The 18908-nt window shown below is 42.5% G+C and overlaps 1 protein-coding gene across 2 annotated transcripts; it reads left to right on the forward strand.

Annotated features, from left to right (window-relative positions):
- The first annotated feature begins 847 nt into the window (after nt 1–847).
- NUDT7 (nudix hydrolase 7) lies at nt 848–13127 on the forward strand. Of its 2 annotated transcripts, none has more exons than XM_048516219.1 (4): nt 848–980; nt 10036–10189; nt 10857–11015; nt 12401–13127. In XM_048516219.1, exons 1-4 carry the CDS (start codon nt 919–921, stop codon nt 12770–12772), a joined length of 747 nt encoding a protein of 248 aa, XP_048372176.1. In that variant the 5' UTR covers nt 848–918; the 3' UTR covers nt 12773–13127. The 2 variants fall into 2 exon arrangements, with proteins under 2 accessions (XP_048372176.1, XP_048372177.1); XM_048516220.1 differs by lacking the exon at nt 848–980 and adding an exon at nt 5202–5212.
- Nucleotides 13128–18908: the final 5781 nt, after the last annotated feature.

Here is an 18908-nt window from a genome sequence, read left to right on the forward strand (position 1 = left end):
TTGGGGAGAGGAAGGGAAGGAGTTTGTAAGCCTCTTCAAGACTCCTTACAAGAAATAAAGCTGGGGTATAAATCTAAACTCTTCTTCTTGCAATAGCACAAGCACTGCCTCCATTCTTGATAGCCCCAGAAAAGCCTTGCTTTCTCTATCCTCTGAAGATTCCAGCCACAGATGCAGGGGAAACGTCAGGAGAGAATGCTGCTAGAACAGGGCCATACAGCCTGGAAACCACACAGCACCTCAGATGCAGCTTTAATTCTGCTTTTTTAAAAACGACACAGTAAAAAAAGCTTCATTCTTTCTGATTTTTTTAAAATCATGCAGATTGCAAAAAAGTTTGCATTTGTGCAAGAAAGGCATCACTGGTTACTGCTAGTATTTATATATGAATGCATAACGCAGCTATTTGTCCAACAGCCTTCAACTTCCGCAGTTAATTACAATAGTTTACTCTTTAATGCAATTAAATGTTTAGATAGGAGAGGAGGTGATTAAAACGCGCATTAGCTCATTGGCCGAAGCAACTCGCCAATCAGCTTCCAGCCAATTAAAAAAATGCTCCTTGCCCATTCCCCCATCCCCTTTTCCCTCGTCCTTTTCGTCCACTGGCGTAGCGCCAATGGGGACATCCGGGGCGGTCCACCCCGGGCAGGCTCCTGCCAGGTCACGTGGGGGGGCGGCAGCAGCGGCTGCTGACTGCCAGTTGTGGCTGGGCTGCTGGGCATGCCTGGCCTTGCTGGGGCGGGCGTGCAGCCCAAGCAGGCCTCCTTGTGGGCGTGCTGAGGCTGCTTGAGGGGCGGAGAGTTCGAGGGGGCAGGCCCACAGCTTGAACAGGCACCACATGTGACCTGGTGGCTAGCAAACGGCTTGAAGAGGAGCAACGGAAAGGCTGCCATAAAGGGAGCCCTTTCCACTTCCATGAGCCACCAGCAGTCCCGGAGCGCCTGCCTGCTGGAGCCTGAATACAAACAACAGGTCAGGTAAGCAGCAGGCACTGTCAAGGCAGCCAGCCAGCCTGGCCTTCGATTGATCCGGGCGGGCGGGTGGGGCGGCTAATCTTTGGGAGGTTGAGGCCTCAGGACTTCTCTTTCATCTCTTGGCTGCTCTGGGGTGTTTATGTACTCATGGTCGGGCAGGGCTCTCTGCAAGGATTTTTCTCTCCCAGCAGCCTAAGAAAGTTCTCAGCCTCTTTACAGGCCCCCAGAAGGCCCTGTCACCAATCGTAGCATGCCTAAAACACCCCCAGAGCAGCCTAGGCAGCCCCAGCCAGGTCTTGATCCGAGGTGGGGGCTGGACTGTTTGGGAGGGAGGTGGGCACCTGGGCTACTTTCTCTCGATATGCCTGGAAGCCATGCTACCTGTACGGGTGGCCTCTGCAGGATTTTCCTGCAAAGAGCCTGCAAGAAAGTCTCCAGCTCTCTTGGCTAGGAGAAAAATCTCATGAAGGTCCTGCCGGCCATGGAGCTACCAAACACCCCCCAGAGCAGCCGAAGTGCTCCAGCCAGTCTCTGATCCTGTGGGCAGCGATCTGTCATTTGGGAGGGCAGGTGGCCTGGGCTTAATTTCCTCTGCCTGTCTGGGGTGTTGAGGTCACTGGCAGCCGGTAGGGCTTCTGCAGGACTTTTCTCCCGTGCTGCACAGAAAGTCTCTAGCCTATTACAGAGACTGCAGAAGGCTCCACGCCAATCGAAAGACCCCAAAACACCCCAGAGCAGCAGGAGAGGGCCCAGCCATGTCTCTGGATCTGGGGGGCACATCCAAGCCATACAGGTGGCCTGATGGCTGGTTCAGATTATATCGCCAGGAAGTTTGCAGGCCTTCTGCAAGGATTTTCCTCCTGTAAAGAGCCTGCAAGAGTCTCCAGCTCTCTCTTTACAGGAGATAAATCCCGCAGAAGGCCCCGCCCAATCGTAGCATGCTCCAAACACCCCAGACCAGCCAAGGGCAGCCCAGCCAGGTCTTGATGGGGGGGCAGCGATCTGCTGCTTGGGAGGGTGGCCTGTGACTTTTCTCCCCTCGAGCTGGTTCAGGCTTATGGCCTCTGCAAGGAGCCTCCCAGTGAGCCTGCAAGAAAGTCTCCAGCTCTCTTTACAGGAGAAAATCCTTGCAGAAATCGCCTGCCCATGGAGCGTGCAAAACACCCCCAGAGCAGCCGAGGGCAGCCTCCAGCCAGGTCTCTGGGATCCGAGGGGGGGGGGCGGCACCCGCTGTTTGGGAGGGCAGGCGACCTGGGCTTACCTCTTCCTCCCTGGCTGCTCTGTGGGTGTTTGGCATGTTCATGAAAGGGTAGGCTCTCTGCAAGGATTTTCCTCCCAGGTAAAAGAGCCTGCAAGAAAGTTCCAGCCTCTCTTACAGGAGGAAAATCCCTGCAGAAGGCCCTGCACGCCAAAAACACCCCCAGAGCAGCCGAGGGCAGCCCAGCCAGGTCTTGATCTGGGCAGGGGAAGGCAGCGATCTGCTGTCTGGAAGGGCAGGGGGTGGCTTTGGCGACGCTCTTCCTCCCCTCAGCTGCTCTGGGGGTGTTTGGCGCGCTCAGAGCCATTGGGCCTCTGTGAAATTTTCAGTAAAAGAGCCCAAAGAAAGCTCCAGCGCCTCTTTGCAGGGAGGAAAACCCTGCAGAAGTGCCCTGTACGGCCCAAAACACCCCAGAGCAGCCGAGGGCAGCCCCAGCCAGGTCTTGATCTGGGGGGGATCCGCTGCTTGGGAGGGCAGGTGGCCTGGCAGGGTGGCCTTCCTCCCCGGCTGCTCAGGTAGTAATGGTGGAGTGGGCAGCTGCGGGGGCACGCAAAACCTGATTTCGTCCTGGCCATACTTTGGGCTACGCCCCTTTTCGTCCTTCCACCCTTTCTGGTAGCCTGCCTTCAAATCAGTCAGCCAACGAAAACACAAACCCCAGCGGCACAGATGCTGACTCCGTCCAACACTTGGGAAGAGAATGCGGAGGGTGGGAATAGAGAGCTGCCAATCATTGACGAATAACCAATGGGGTCACCAGAAAGGGAGGCTTGCGAGAAAGAGGGGTGAATGCGCTATAGGGTGCTTTGGGATTCCTTAAAATGGTGGTTGCAACTTCAAGGTGAAGGCAGTTGGGAAAAATAATGTCCTGCCCTCAGTAGCACTGACGTGCCCTACAAACCGTCCCTCTGGTAGCTGGCGGGGGGAAATGGAGAGGGGTTTATTTAATACGAGCAGTCCTTACGTTTTTGGGACCTGAGTTCTTAGGGAAAAAAATATCGCCTGATTGTGACTTGCTAAAAATGCCCTCTTTCACTTTTCAGCGCTTTCTGCAAAATAATTATTTTTTCCAAGTTGCAGTCCAAAGCAGCCTTATTGGCAAGGCACTAACAATGACATTTAGGGGATTAAAAAAAAATTTTTAGGCTGCAATCTTTAAAATAGTTTCCATGGTACAACGCTATGGAATACAAATAGACTTGTTGCTGAATAGACTTTGCCCCTTTTGCACCTGCAGAATAATGTACTTTCAACCCACTTTCACAATTGTTTGTGCTGATTTTTGTTCGTTACACACAGCTCAAAGCAAAATTGAAGTGCACTATTCTACGTGTGGAAGGGGACTTAGACTCTGCCCCATAGTCATGCAAACCAAAAAAGGGTAGTAGGATTTTGATGACACCTTACCACAGGTGCATTTAAAGGAGTTGCATCCTAAATGCTTGTGCTTCAATATTGTTTTGAGTGTGGTTTTTAAATATCCCTATGTAAACTCTAGTGAAAAAAATTCATTGAGTGCATTGTTAATAGTGGGCAAGAGCTTGCAAAAATGTATTGTCGGCTTTCATCGGCCGAGGTTGTGGAGTTTAGAAAGAAGGGTTACAGAGTTTTCTCCTGGACACTTCGCATCTGTGGCTGGGTATGCAACGCTTGAGAATGCTGCTAGAACACGGCCATACAGCCCGGAAACCACACAGCACCCAAGCTTGCAAAAAGTTATTTTTCTTCACTAAATATTTATGCCACAGAGCTTCTGTTTATTTTCCCTGCAGCAAACAAACATGTTTATCATTCTGGAAGTGTAAAAAAAATTCTAAATAAATAAGGACTTTATTTTTTTAAAACAATTAATGATTGGTAATGTTTCATGTTTTTTTTTGTTTTTTTTTATTTTTATAGGTATAAGCTGCCTTGAACAGATTGCTTGGAGAGGTGGCATAATTTGTTTTTCTAAATAAATAAAAATTACAGCCTTGGGGCACTTCAAGGACTTTTAGACACCACAAGGCTCATATTCATTTCAAACTTAGAGTTTATGGCAATCTCCTGGAGTCGTGAGTGATCATGCCTGCTTTGGAGGGTGGAACCTATGACATTATATCCTGATTCTTTCTTCAAATCACACTCTGTCTAGACGGCCCCCTGAAATCTCCAAGAATTTCCCAAACCAGAGTTGGCAACCCTCCCTCCCCCCAGAAATAATATAGATAACATGCGTAACAACTGTTCAAAAAAGAGCAACTGATATTCTAATTAATGGTATTGCCAATTCAGCCATTTAAAATAAATCAACAACTTTCACATGCAACTTTTTATTTATTTTTTTCCTGGCGGAAGAAGAATTGATGAAGATCCTGGAATTTCTGATGCACGCATAAATTAATTTGCCTCCTCCACTTCTTGGATTCTCACAAAGTTAGCAAGGGAAACAATCCCTATTGTTTTCACCTATTCGTTTTCTGCCTCCCAAGCACTCATAAAAATTGGAAATAAAATAGGCAGCCCATCCACCATGCCGCAAATATGTTATAAGCAATATATGCAAAAAGTATTTTCACAGGTGTTCTGAGTAAACAGTGTTTTTATTGTACTTTAACTTACACAGCACTTTAAGGCCAGAATTCTAAATGTTATCTATTAAGAAGTTAATCCCATTGAATTCGATACCACTTCCCAGTAACCGTACTTAAAACAGGACAGTAAACAGTTGTTGAAAATCATTCCTTTGTCTTTCGAAGACACCTGTAAATGTTGCTGCTTTTATTTCCTTGGTTGCAGATAGGAAGCTGATAAGGGTGGCTAACTTGTTTTATCTTGCTTTTTGTCCTGTCTTTAACAGCTATTTGACCTGCAGAGATTAGCAGGGGGTGATGCTCATCTTGAGAATCAGTTATTTATTCTCATCCATTACTGGGGTTAGACCACGCTAGAGGAACTGGAGAGATTTGCTCAGTATCAACTACAGTGAAAGAAAATGGTCACTATGTTTATCTTGTATACTTTTGAACTTTGCATAGGAATGTCACCAGCTTGAATAGATCTCAGTTTGTTGGAGCTTAGCAGCTAAGGCAGTTTAGCTGTGGTTCGTATTTGAATGGAAGACCACCAAGGAACTCCTGAGTTGCTGTCCAGAGGAAAGCAATGGCAAACCATCTCTGCTTATCTCTTGCCCTAAATTTAATGAGGGGACTCAAAACGTTGGTTGTGATTTGATGGCACTTTATTATTATAAGGACCCCGATAAACTGTACCAACAGTGGAGTTCAAAGACCTTTCTATATCCATGCATGTGTATGTGTTCTCATGTGCATATTGACCAAGGAGTCATTTCATATATAAAGTAGACTCTAGCAAAAACTGTCCTGACTTGGATGGCCCATGTTTGCCCAGTCTGAGAAGCTAAGCAGGATTAGCCCTTGTTAGTGTCTGAATGAAAAGACCACCAATGAAGTCCAGGGTTGCAACACAGAAATAGGCAGTGGCAAACCACCTCTGAAGGTGTCTTGCCTTGAAAATCATACAGGGTTGCCATAGGTACGTCGCCACTTAACAGCACTTTCCACCAATGTTACCCCAATTAGAGGGAACAGGATAAGTTACCCAATTCTTGTTTGGAGAACCAAAGAAACTGACAAGGGGTAAGGATCTTAAGAAGTTAGTAAGTTTATTCAAGAGAAACAAGTTGCAGTAGCACCCTGAGAGGAAAGACTCAACTTTGGCTTTGAAACCGTCCCTTTATAGAAAGTGTCAATGTATAAGTCATTAAATTCCTATACATCACAGAATTCTTGACACCTTGGAATAACATACAAAAACTTAATGTCCTTCAGTCACCAAACAGACAGACACATATATAACTTTGTGGAATTTTTGACAGATTAGCGATTCTTTGTTACACAGTTGTTTTTCTTTGGTACTTGTCATAAGCACTTGTACTTTTCCACTTCATTAAGACAACTTTTCACGCTGACCAGCCTTTGACATTGTTTCAGGGTTCTGATCTTTGCAAGCTTGCATATAATGACAAAACAAAGATGCTAAGTAGCGAAATACTGAGCTGCTTCCCAAAAAAACAAAATGCAACCTTCATCCCTAATTGCTAGAGTGAGCCCCTTATATCTCCAGTTAAGGGATTCATACTCCCATCAGCCCCTGCCAATTGGCCATGGTGGCAGGGGCTGATGGGAATTGTAGTCCATAACATCTGGAGTGCCAAAGGTTCGCCACCACTGCCCTAAATGCTAATGACACATATACCTCTAAACTATCTTTCTCCTATGCCCTTAGGGCTTGCCTACTCAACATTAAGCTTAGATATCCATGCTGCTTGACTCCTTATTCGAGCTCCAAATTCGAAAATCATCAGAAGTTTCTTTATTTCCTAAAAAAAGTGAAGGTAGCTACAAGTGGCTAATAAAAGTAAGCAATTAATATAATATGGAAACATTAGTAAATGCAATTTGATATAAGTAGTTAATAAATGCAATTAATTCTCAGTGATCACACCACCATCTAACAAAACTTATTCTATAATCAACCTGCTTAAAGTGATTAAATACTCCCTTTTATTTTAGCTGTAGCAGGCTGACACGACATTCCTCATTCCCTATAATTATTGATTCATACATACTTAACTACTGTTCCAATTAGAGGTTAGGCTTCTGTCAGAAACAGACTGGCTCAGGATTCCCCAGTGAACTCCAGAAAAAGGTGTTTAGGTTAAAGAGTTCAGTTTTGATTAAGAAAACTAGTCACTTGTATTGACAAAATTTAGTGTTCATCTCATTAAACTCCCCTGGCCGATACTTTGTTTACGTAGGTTCATTTTCATTTTAACCTTTAATGGCATATAAATTATTAACATATTTCCATTTTAAAAGAGAAACTTTTAAAACATTTAAATAATGGTGTTTAAAATGCTTTTCCAAGAATTTAACACCGCCAAGGTGATCGATGAATTACAGTCAATACTTAGCAGAAAGCTTAGTGGTCTGGAACATGGAGTGCTCTCGGAAGTCTCTAGCTGGAAGCAGCGAAGGGTGAATTAAATCATGCACAGGTTACTGTAAGAAGACATTGTGCATTCCAGAAGAATATAAGTTATGGTTTCTATAGATCCACATCCCAACGGCATAGTCTCTGATGTTTAAAGGGATCTGGAAATTGTATCTCCTCCGAGGTTTCCGCTGATGGGGTAAATATTGGGGAGGCGTACTAGCATGAATGCACGACGCTTGGTTAATGGATAACAGAGATGAGAGATATTTAGCTCTTGCTCTGTAACTTGGTTGTATTCCAAGGGAGCGGGGAGGACTGTTTACGTAGGTTATGCAGCTGACTTCCAGTGACTCTATAGGGCTTTCAAGGCAAGAGACATTCAGAGATGGTTGCCATTGCCTGCCTGCAATGGAGGTTGCCCATCTAAATACTTACAGGACCAAACATGCTTAGATGCTGAGATCTGACAAGATCAGGGGGAGTCTGGCACTGTGCATATCAGGGCATATTTGTATACACTGATTATTCAAGCTAATGTTACATTGACACTGTAAGGAATTATCACACATAAGTAGCTAGTTTGTCCATAAACACAAACCCTACAGAATTAAGATCCTAGCAGCTGATATTAGAAAAATTCATTGGCATCCCTTTCAACACTGGAGTGAATTTATTTTCATATTCCCCAACTGTCCCTGTTTATGAGGGACTATCCTGATTTTACTAACTCTTATCCATGGTAAATTTCTGTACCTAATTTCTCACTGCACCCCCTTTATACCTTGTTCAAATGGTGCTAGGTTCCAGCCCCTTTGCTCAAGTCTGACAAAGTTACATTTGTAAATTTAAATGCATACATATGGATACTAACAGTCGAATCCACAGTCCAATCCACCGCCATGATGCCTCCAGAGGACTTTCAGGGTGCAGCAAGAAAACAAAAAACCTCAAGCCCGCCCTGGAAAGAAGCCCTCCATAGGGCTCTACTTAAATGGAGTGCTATGCAGCACGCGGCTTTGGGGCTTGAAAGCCTTAAATTTCCCTACAGAAGATAATGTCCCAGTTGTCCCTCGCCACCAGACTGGCATCCACTTGGACACCAGTGTAGGTCTGTGGCAGCACCCATTTCCAGGTTTCTCCGCAGGCAGGGCTGCCCCGACCCCATACCACATCCAAGCAGCAATTTGCCCCTCCCCTGGATTGGCCCATAAAATGCCATGTACGTAGGAGAGTCTCCCATAAAACACTCTGGTAGATTTTGTTGGGTAACATATTGTAACATAATTTTTTAAAAGTTAATATTGTCTCTTTGTTTTTAAAGTAGTGAAGGTCACGCTCAAATAGTAAATGATTTCAAGAAGGTAGAGCAACCCCTTCATCAGTGAGTAATGGAAGCTTTCATAGGCCGTTTCAAGCTTCCTGCCAGACGTTCTTTAATGGCAGCCCTCGGGGACGGGATAAACCGCCCCCAGGGGAAAGCTATGTTCGGCATACGGGCAGCTTACTGCTGCTAAGCAGCAGCGCCGACCTGGCTGTCAGCTCCTCTCCCAGAGGCGGCTGCCAGGTCGCTTCGAAAACAACTCTTTAAAGGGTTGTTTCCCCAGAACAACGTGTTCAGCCCGGGCGATACGGCAAAGATAACAGCATCTGGCCTGGAACACGCGTGTTTCTCCGTCCCGATCCCACTCACCATTGTCCCGTCGCCGGCCTGCTGAGGCCAGCCGAGTTCGCCATGCGCTGTCCCTCCGACCCCTGGAGACTCGGAGGGCAGCGTGGCAGGCTAATCGACGGCTCAGCAGGCAGAATGCTGACGGCGATAAGGTGAGGCCGAGAATGAGGTAGGGAAGAGGTGGCTCCATGCGGAGCTGCCTGCCGTCTGCCGGCCTCTCCAGAGGCCGTCCGTATGCTTGCATGCGAACGGCCTCCGCCTCCACGCCAGCAGAATTCTTGCCGGCGTGGAGGCGCCTCAACGGCCGTGCAGAAACGGCCTTTGTGATTCAAGCGTTGCAAGGAGAACCAGCATGGTGTAGTGGTTAAGAGCAGATGGATTCTAATCTGGAGAACCGGGTTTGATTCCCCACTCCTCCACCTGAGTGGCAGAGGCTTATCTGGTGAACCAGATGTGTTTTCATACTCCTACATTCCTGCTGGATGATCTTGGGCTAGTCACAGTTCTTTGGAACTCTCTCAGCCTCACCTACCTCACAAGGTGTCTGTAGCAGGGAGAGGAAGGGGAGAAAGGTGGGGTAGAAATCCAAACTCTTCTTCTTCTTCTTCTTCTTCATCTTCTTCTTCTTCTTCACAGGAGTGTCATGCAATTGTTGCCCCTTTCCTTTGCAAAGTGTTCTGTCTTCAGTGAATCAGAGAGAATTCTTACCTATATGTCCTTTCGTGAGGCTACAGAAAATGCTTTGTTATTAAACTGTACTATTTTGTGTGATTTAGAAATTGTTATAAGATATAAGAAACAAATACTGCCTGCTGCTTAGAGCCATCCTGTTTTGCCTTTTGTTCATAAGTGCTTTTTGTACAAGATCTACATGCATATTGGCCTAACAAGTCTTGTTATTACTTTGCTGTTGGGGTTTGTAATAAAGTTCAAGCATTTTAGTTTTACCTGCCTTCAGGAGAAAGTTGTAAGCTTGTGCGGCCATCTGCACATACAATATTTATCTCTCTTTATCTGTGAGAAAATGAATAGATTTGTTTGTAAGTGTAAAGTTCCATATTAGTTTTATGGAAATTGACCAAATGCCTAGAGTGAAAATTCTGTGTTTTATGAAATGTTCTTTTTTATTCTAGAATGAGTGTGAAAGATAAGGCTAAGCTGCAGTTAAGCAAATTTGATGTTGGAGACAAATTTTCTCACATACCATTACCAAAAGCCTCTGTTCTTGTGCCATTGGTGGTCAAAGATGGGAAATTATATGTACTTTTCACTGTCAGATCAATGAAGGTATGTAAATTCAAAGGCCAAAGTTAGCTTAACGGCTTCTAAGGTTATTCAGCAAAAACGTGTTTGGAGAATTATATGAATCTGATGGAAAAAGCAATGGCTCATTCCGCACATGCAGAATAATGCACTTTCAAACTGCTTTCAGTGCTCTTTGAAGCTGTGCGGAATTGCAAAATCCACTTGCAAACAGTTGTGAAAGTGGTTTGAAAACGCATTATTTTGCGTGTGCGGAAGGGGCCAATGTTTACCAGAAAATGTTTTTCTTCTCCTTTCGTTTGAAAACTGAGCGGATGGGGACCAGTGTGGTTGATATTCATTTGCAAGATCATGATTCACAAAACAGGCTTCAACTTGTTTAGATGGGAAAGGGTTAAGAAAAAAAGAACAGGAACTGCTGGTGTGTGATCTGTCCGTAAGTATCTAAGTAAGGCCATTTTAGTAGAAAACAGTGGGTGGGAATAAGGCAAAATTGGCAGTTTCCACTTCCTGCTGCCAGCCCCCTCTCAAGTCGTTTCTCCAGGCCTTCTACCTCCCAGGCGTAGCTTTTTGTGCAGATTGTGTGCTCTGGTGGAAGAAGAGAGGTCGAAAAGTTCAGCTCAGCCTCTGAAAAACATAATGCGATTCCAACCCAGTGTTAGTTACCAGTAACTGTTCTTTTCATTCCCAGTTGACAAGATCTCCAGGAGAAGTGTGTTTTCCAGGAGGCAGACGAGAACCAACAGATATTGATGAAATAGCCACAGCTCTCCGGGAAGCAGAAGAAGAAGTGGGGCTTTGTGCAGAACAGGCTGAAGTAATCTGTAAGCTTGTACCTGCAATAGACAGAGTAAGATTCATTTGTCCAAATCATTTTTGTAAATAAACAGTAAATTGTGAAAACAGAAGGCACAATACCTCATTGAGATTCAGCTCTCAGGGGGAGAGGTTAGGTTCATTCAACTCTGCTAGATTCACTGAATTCCAAAGAGGGATTTTTTAAATGTTTAATGACCTGTTAGCGTATAAGCTGTAGCTTTCGGCAGTTAACTGTACCGTTCATGATAAAATCACAATAGTATAGCTTATAGAATTCAAATCTGAACCCAAACAGTTCTCCTTAATCTTCAGTAACAGCTTTAAGTTTTATTTTCATTATTATGTTAGTGTATAATACGAGAGAAGGGAGCAAAGGCAGCATGGTATAGCCTGATCACTTGAGATCTTGAAAGCTAAGCAGGATTAGGACTTGGAAGGGAGACCTCCAAGAAAGCCTCTACAAAGGATGGAAAACCACTTCTGCTTCTCACTTGCCTTGAAAGCCCTTTGCTAGGGTTGCCATAAGTCAAGTGAGACTGTACTCACACACAATGTGGAAAAAAACCAGAGGTTTCTAAGCTGTTTGTTAGCTAGGTACCACTTCTAGGTTAACACAGCTGTGAACATGGTCAATTGCAGAGTTTAAGAACATTTATTTTTGACTTTTAAAATTCCTGGTTGTAACTTCACCTGCTGCTGGCAAAGTTGTTTGTTGTCCTGAATTGGAACAACAGTTTTCATTCCATTCTCGTCCATGAATGCTGAACGTGGGTTTAGATATTGCCATCTTTACCACTGATGCAAGATAGAGGAAAGAAAAGGCTCTGTTTGATACCACCCCCCACAAAAAAAGCTGAGGATCATACTCCACTTTACCCACACTTTACTCCAAAATCTGCAGGAATTTCCCAATCCAGAGGTGGCAGCTCTGGTGCATAGAGGTCTACAGACCATCTCCACACCAGCACACATCTGTTTTTGCTAAGATCCCAACCAGCACATATCTATGTTGACACAGTCATAAATGCAGCAATAGCTTCTGCATCAGTGTCTCACCTCTGGCCCATCCTCTATTTGGATATAGGTGAGCTGACCAGAGATCTCATCTGTAGTTCCATAGTTCTCACTGATGTAATTTTTAAAATGTAAGACACAGCCCACACACTATCATCTTTTCTTTTCTAGCAGTGCACAGTCACGTGTACACAGATTCCACTAGAATTCTAAAACAGCAGAGATGATACATAATAATTTCTTACAAATGGACATCTTCATTTATTCTCAGTGTTGTTTTTAAATTAGAAAAAAATTACTCAGTGCTTATGTGATGACTTAATACCATAATTCTCAAAGTGAAAAGTTCACTTTGCTGTTTGTTTCAAATAGGAATGATTCTAATACCTTTTTCCTTTGCAGACAAACTCTATAGTAACTCCAGTTGTAGCCTTCATAGAAGACTCATTCCAACCACATCTTAATCCAGAAGAAGTCAGTGATGTGTTTTATGTACCACTGGACTACTTTATTCGTCCGTCAAAGTACAAGGTTAAACATGTTCAAATGTCTGGGAGGGGATTTGTTCCAGTACACTTTTTTGAATATGATGACAAAGAGCATAATAGCTCCTATATAATTTGGGGACTCACAGCACACTTTACTGTCTTTCTTGCTCTTGCAATTTTTGGTGAAAAACCAACATTTGAAGTTGAGTACGATCTTGATAATTTGATTTCTTCTGCTGAGAACAATTTCATGACGTTACATAACATAATGAAGAACAAACTTTAAGATATGAAATTGTTAACTTTGAAAAGAAAGGAAATAGAGTGTATAAATTAGGTTCTCATGGTGCATTCCTTTAGGTTCTCATGGTACATTCCTTTAAATTAAAAATGTAAATTGAAGTGAACTTTAAATTTGCAGATCCAGTTTTGTGTGATTGATCTCATAGCAGGATCACAGAAAACAAGACACTGCTCATTGCTTCACAGACTTCATTAATGTATCCTGGAATATATTATTCTCAAAAGGGCCAAAAGTCCAATTCTTATTAGTTTCTTCTTGTGGCACATTTTTAAAAAGCATTCCAGTATTAAATTCCAAGAAATATCACAAACAATAAAAGATTTGAAGAAAGATAAAGCTCCAGGCTCAGCTCAGCAATATACTACTACAAATGTTTGGAGTAGAATTTAATAGTATCTTTATAGAAAGTCATGAATGGAATTAGCAGAGAGAAGATATTATGATCTTTAAGGCAAGAAGCCTGTATAACATTGATATATAAATAAGGAAATGATCACCTACTACCACAATCATATAGACCAATTTCATTCTTGAATGTGTACTATAAACTTTTTATGTCAATAATGCCAAAAAGATTAAGAAGATGCATAGCAAAATGAATATACAAAGATCAGATGGGATTTGTTCAGAAAAGGCAGATGAATGATAATGTTCGCCTTGTAGTCTGTGCAATGGAATTTATAAAGAAAAAGGAAAAGGCAGGGGGGGAAGGTTAGATGCAGAAAAAGCATTTGATGATATAGGTTGGACTTCCTTGTTAAAAACCCTTGATCATTTAAAGTGCAGTTCAGGATTTTTGAGTTGGCTGCAAAGACTCTATACCAAACAACATGTAAAGATTTTGATAAATGGAGTTCTAACTGGCAGAATACAAATGGAAAAGGAACATGCCAAGGGTGCCTGCTATCATCACTGCTATTCAATCTTGTATTGGAAGTACTGGCCAATAAAATCAGGTAAGATTCAAGAATCAAAGGATTAAAAGTAGATAGAGAAGAATTCAGAATGAAATGTTATGCTGATGACATGGTAATGACAAGTACAAATCCAAATCAGTCAATACAACATATAATGGAACAAACTGGGGGGGGGGGGGATCTTTTTCAGGCAATTCAGCAAACGAAGGAGAGAAAGAATTTAGTAAAGTAACTGGCTGTGATGTGACATCAAACTGAGTCAACTATTTGGGAATAAACCTAACCGGTCAAAATGGAACATTATTTGAACACAATTGCAAAAAAGATTAAAGAAGACAGACAAAGAAAGATGAAACTGAAACTTACCAAAAGTGTATAATGAACTGTTTAGATATATGGCGACAACAGCCGGGTTTGCATTTGCAGCCAGATGGAAAGCAGACCACCCCCCAAATTTTATAGAATGGATGAGCAAACTAATAGAATATTCAATGACAGCAAAGCTGACATCTTTGCTACATACCAGACCATCTACAGAGTATGGAACAAAATGGAATGTCTTTTTGAACTACCTAAGCCAAAGATATCCCTGGATAGCCAGGGATAACAAGAGCCAAGTGTACAAGGACAAAATATTATACTTAGATCTTACTTAGACTTGAAAACTTTAATTGGAATTTAAGAGGCTGTACATTCAGACATTAATAGATGTAAGTAAGCTTCATATACTATTTTATAACAATGAATTTTAATCTTAAGAATATATCTATGCATATCTTCAACTTGTTTTGTTTAAACAACAAATGGAAAGGTAAGATGGAAGGAGGGCCAGTGTGGTGTAGTGGTTAAGAGCAGGTGCACTCTAATCTGGAGAACTGGGTTTGATTCCCCGCTCTGCCACTTCAGCTGTGGAGGCCTATCTAGGAACCAGATTAGCTTGTGCACTCCAACACATGCCAGATTGAGGATGGGTTAGCGCTATGACAGATTGCATTTGTAAATTTACAGTCCCGGGGATAACGGGCCTTGCAGATTTGGTTGAGTTCACAAGGTAGTTCCATTAGACGTTTAACACACAGTAACTATAAATAGTGCTTTTAAATCATTTAAGTAAGATTTTTACTTTTTAAAAAAGAAAATATATTGTTGATTACTGTTGGAATTCAAATCTTTGTGGCTTCTTATTAACAGTGAAGCAAGAGCGTGTGTTTAGTGATTTCCAATTACTGTGTGTGCCGAGTGGAAGAGGCAGTGAATTTCAAATTTCTCCGGTGACCTGTCTCAATCATTCGTACAGCAAAATTAGATATGTGTTCACCCACTCATGTCACACATACATATATACAAATGAACTGCAACCATGGATACAGCACTTTTTATGTTTAATGTAGTTAATACTACAACTTGCAAGCCAGCAATGAGGGCCTCAGTCTACTTGCTATATGTCTTTCTCTACGTCCAGTGCACTTCTTTTCCTGATTTTGAAAATGGGATTTACATTTTTAGTAAGCAGCAACACAAATAATTTTGGGTTTGTATAATTAAAAAAACAAGATTTTGCACTTTGATTTTGTTGAAAAGTAAATATTGAGTGGGAAATCCACAATGTCCAAAGTACACTAGATGGTAACTTTATGGAAAGTTAACGATAGTCTTCACAGATTGAAACTATTAAGTACTGTCAAGTCACAATTGATTTATGATAGCCCCTTGTTCAAGGCAAGAGATGAGCAGAAGTGATTTGCCATTACCTTCTTCTGCATAGCAGCCCTGGTCTTCCTTCTGTCCAGGTCCTAACCTTGGCTGATCCCTACTTAGCTTCTGATTTCTGACAAGTTTGGACCATTTGGGGCTATTTTACAGACCATAGTCTCTTAAGGACTGTTTGAATGTGTAATTCTTCTTTTTTAATTATCAGGGTACATATACATTGTCCTATGCATCTGTTTTGTTCCTGGGGGAAAGAGTGACAGTTAATTTGCAGTTCCCCCCAGGTATTCAGCATCCTATAAATTCAGCTGTTACAAACAGATTTACTTCGGGGTGCAGCATCAGGCTTTGCTCAAGTTGATTTAAGGTTCTTGAACAGACAGAGAAAATTATTTTGAAGCGTTTTACCTGTTCGTTTATTTAACTTGTTTTTTTTCCTAAAGCCGTTACGGCATGCAATTCCATAAAATATAATAATAAATTCCAATTTATGAGAAAATGGCAATTCATCACACTATAAATGTTATAAAAATGAATCCTGTTACAATAAAAACATAAATCTTTTACAAGGAAACCAACAGCCTGGCAAAATAATTGGTTTCCAAGTGCCTTCCTTGAAAGAATAGATTTTTGGAAGGTATGTTGCTGGATCTACTCCAAGAATTTATTATTCAGCTGTGAAATGAGCCATGGAAAGACCACAATTCTGTCCAGCAGTGAAGGGTCGGCAACCCAATCTTGTGAAATTCCTGGAAATTCCAGGAGATTCAGGAAAGATTCTGGAAAATTCCAGGAGATTCAGGAAAGTCCTGGAGATTCGGGGAAATTTCTGTAGTGCCTGGGGAGGGTGGTGAATAGAGAGGGAAGAGACCTCAAGCAGGATATAATGCCATAGAGTCCACCATCAGAAGCAACCAGTTTTCTCCACAAGATCTGGTGGGAGGTCTACAAGCAACATCTGGAGGTTACTGGTAACTCTAAAAAGCTTGAAATTTTCAATCTGCTATCCTAATGTCAAGAAAACAAAATTTATTCCCAATACCTAACTGATCTCTCCAATGCCATCTTAAGATTTACTAACCTTCTCTTTCAATCCTTTCCCAATGAATATCTACATGGTAGATACGGAAAGTTTTCAGGGGATTAGGATCTTTCCCCTTGTGGCCTTGGCCAGCCAGAAAGTTTAACCCATTATGCCTTATCGTGCCCCCTATACAATATTATTTGAGGTAAACATTTCAACCAAATCTTATCTGAAATTACAGATTTTGCATCGGGCTCCATTTTCCCTCTATGCCTCTGCCCAGAGGGGTGGGCAGAAGGAACTGCCAGCTGCTAGCTGGGAGCCCAGCTGGTGGGGGGCAGGGGAGGGAAGGGCGGGGGAGTCTGCCATTTCTGGCCTTGGAGAGCTGCTTTTATAAGCGCTAGGCCGGGGGCGGGGCTTGGGGAGGCATGGCCATGCCCTAGGGGTGCATGGGGGTGTGGCCCCACCCCCGCACCCCCCCTAAAAATCTATACCTACGTCCCTGCAGGTTGTGCTTTTTATTAGCTGATGTTTTTCCAAAGGTCATCTCTAAGACCTCTACTTTTATTTTCTTAACAATGACTTTAAGGAGTAAACTAGTTTCAGGCCCAAAATTTTAAAGCTAAATTGTAAATGTTACCTGTGATGTTTGAATTTAAATGCGGATAGAGAGATTGTGCCAGTGTATGTAGGGGATGGCATTGTTTTACGGTATTTTATGTGCCTGTGATGGCCTATGGCTAACAATAAACTATACTACCTACCAGTGAATTCTCTAAACAGCCCTTTCCCCAGAAATTAAAGGAAGAAAGAGTAATTTTTTTGACCTGTAATAAATGAAGGATAGTCTTTATTCCCGAACATTTTCAAAAGGTTGCTCCATCTCTACAAATCTTACAAACTTTATTCCTGAAGTGAAGTTGGAAATAAATTACTGCAGTTGTGTATGATATTGATAATTGGACAGAGCAAGGAAAGACAAAATGTTCTTATTCCAAAAAGGAGAGTAATAAAGAAAAACAGAAATGTCTGGGCTAATTCACTGAAGGGGGGAAAAAAGATTCTTGCAAGAGCTTACAACCTAAATAGGATTTAGCTGTTGTAATTACTTTTCTGACTACCATGGGGTTACCATAGCAATTTAGCCTGTTCACAAATATACTCCAAAAGTCTCTTATATAAAACAATTCATATTATTTAGAAAGAAATGCAAATGTAAAATGTTTTCAAAGGCCACAAGTGCATTCTGTTTCTACACATAACAGGAGAGCTCTCATCCCAGGGGTGGAGTGGTCCCTTAAAGATGAACAGATTTACTTTGGCAAAAGCTTTCCTGGATTAGGGTGCAATTTATCAGATGCATGATGTTTTCAGTGGCAGAGTAAACAGTTTCAAACAAAGGGCAATAAAAATGCAAAAGCCAAGAAGCTGAGATGTTCCGGGCAAAGCTCAATTGTATAGAAGATAAGCAATTGTATACAATCACCAATCTTATTTCACACTTAAAGCAGATGATAAAACCTTCTGCTCCATTCAAACCTAGTCATATGCATTCAACTCCCTGATAAACTATAATTTAACTATTCCACGTTTCTAAATAGCATATTCAGACAATCTATGCTGATATCCTTGACTGGTACATTTTAGTAAGGGTAATAGTGGGTCAAGCAAATTAATCCCTTGTAAGTGGGGATATTGTTGTCTCAGGTTCCCTCAATTAAAGCATTACTAGATAAATGTGCCGGAGAGGGGGCACTGGGCAGCCCTGCTGCTGAAGGAAAAAACAGCCACTCAGCCCAGTTTGTGAGAGTACTGCTCCACCATCCTTACTCACCTCAGAAGCTTTCTCTAGTGGAAGGAGGAGAAGGAGGAGGTTTGGATTTATCCCCCACCTTTCTCTCCTGTGAGGAGACTCAAGGTAGCTTACAAACTCCCTTTCCCTTCCCTTCCTCTCCCCACAACAGACACCTTGTGAGATAGGTGGGGCTGAGAGAGTTCTGAGAGAACTGTGACTAACCCAGCAGGAGGGGGGGACACAAATCTGGTTCTCCAGATAATAGTCCACTGCTCATGTGGAGGAATACAAAATCAAACTCTGTTCTCCAGATTAGAGTTCACCTGCTCTTAACCACTACCCCACACTGACTCTCAGCAGATCTCTGGAGTTTTAATTCCACGAACACTCCAGCCCCATGCCCCCCCCCACCTGGAGACTGATAACCCTAATTGTAAACCTTAGCATAATGTGGTTTACAAGAGGACATTTTCACCAGAGGCCAAACTTCACCAGGAAAATCATGCATTGTGTGCTGGCCTCCGCAAGTATAAACCTTATATCAAATCAAAATAAAGAAAAAAATATGAGTAATTTTATTTTTCAAATCCCTCCTGCTTAAACAAAAGTGAGCGTTTTGGATTGTATCTTTTGAGTTCTGGAACTGCATCTTCAACCCTCCCCTGCTTAATC

Source organism: Sphaerodactylus townsendi, linkage group LG14 (assembly GCF_021028975.2).
Source record: "Sphaerodactylus townsendi isolate TG3544 linkage group LG14, MPM_Stown_v2.3, whole genome shotgun sequence".
Classification (NCBI taxonomy): Eukaryota; Metazoa; Chordata; class Lepidosauria; order Squamata; family Sphaerodactylidae; genus Sphaerodactylus; species Sphaerodactylus townsendi.

Coding starts and splice junctions, on each gene's coding strand:
- NUDT7 (XM_048516219.1), top strand. CDS start 919: ATGAGCCACCAGCAGTCCCGGAGCGCCTGCCTGCTGGAGCCTGAATAC. Junction 10,190..10,856: donor TCACTGTCAGATCAATGAAG/GTATGTAAATTC, acceptor TTTCATTCCCAG/TTGACAAGATCTCCAGGAGA. Junction 11,016..12,400: donor TTGTACCTGCAATAGACAGA/GTAAGATTCATT, acceptor TTTCCTTTGCAG/ACAAACTCTATAGTAACTCC.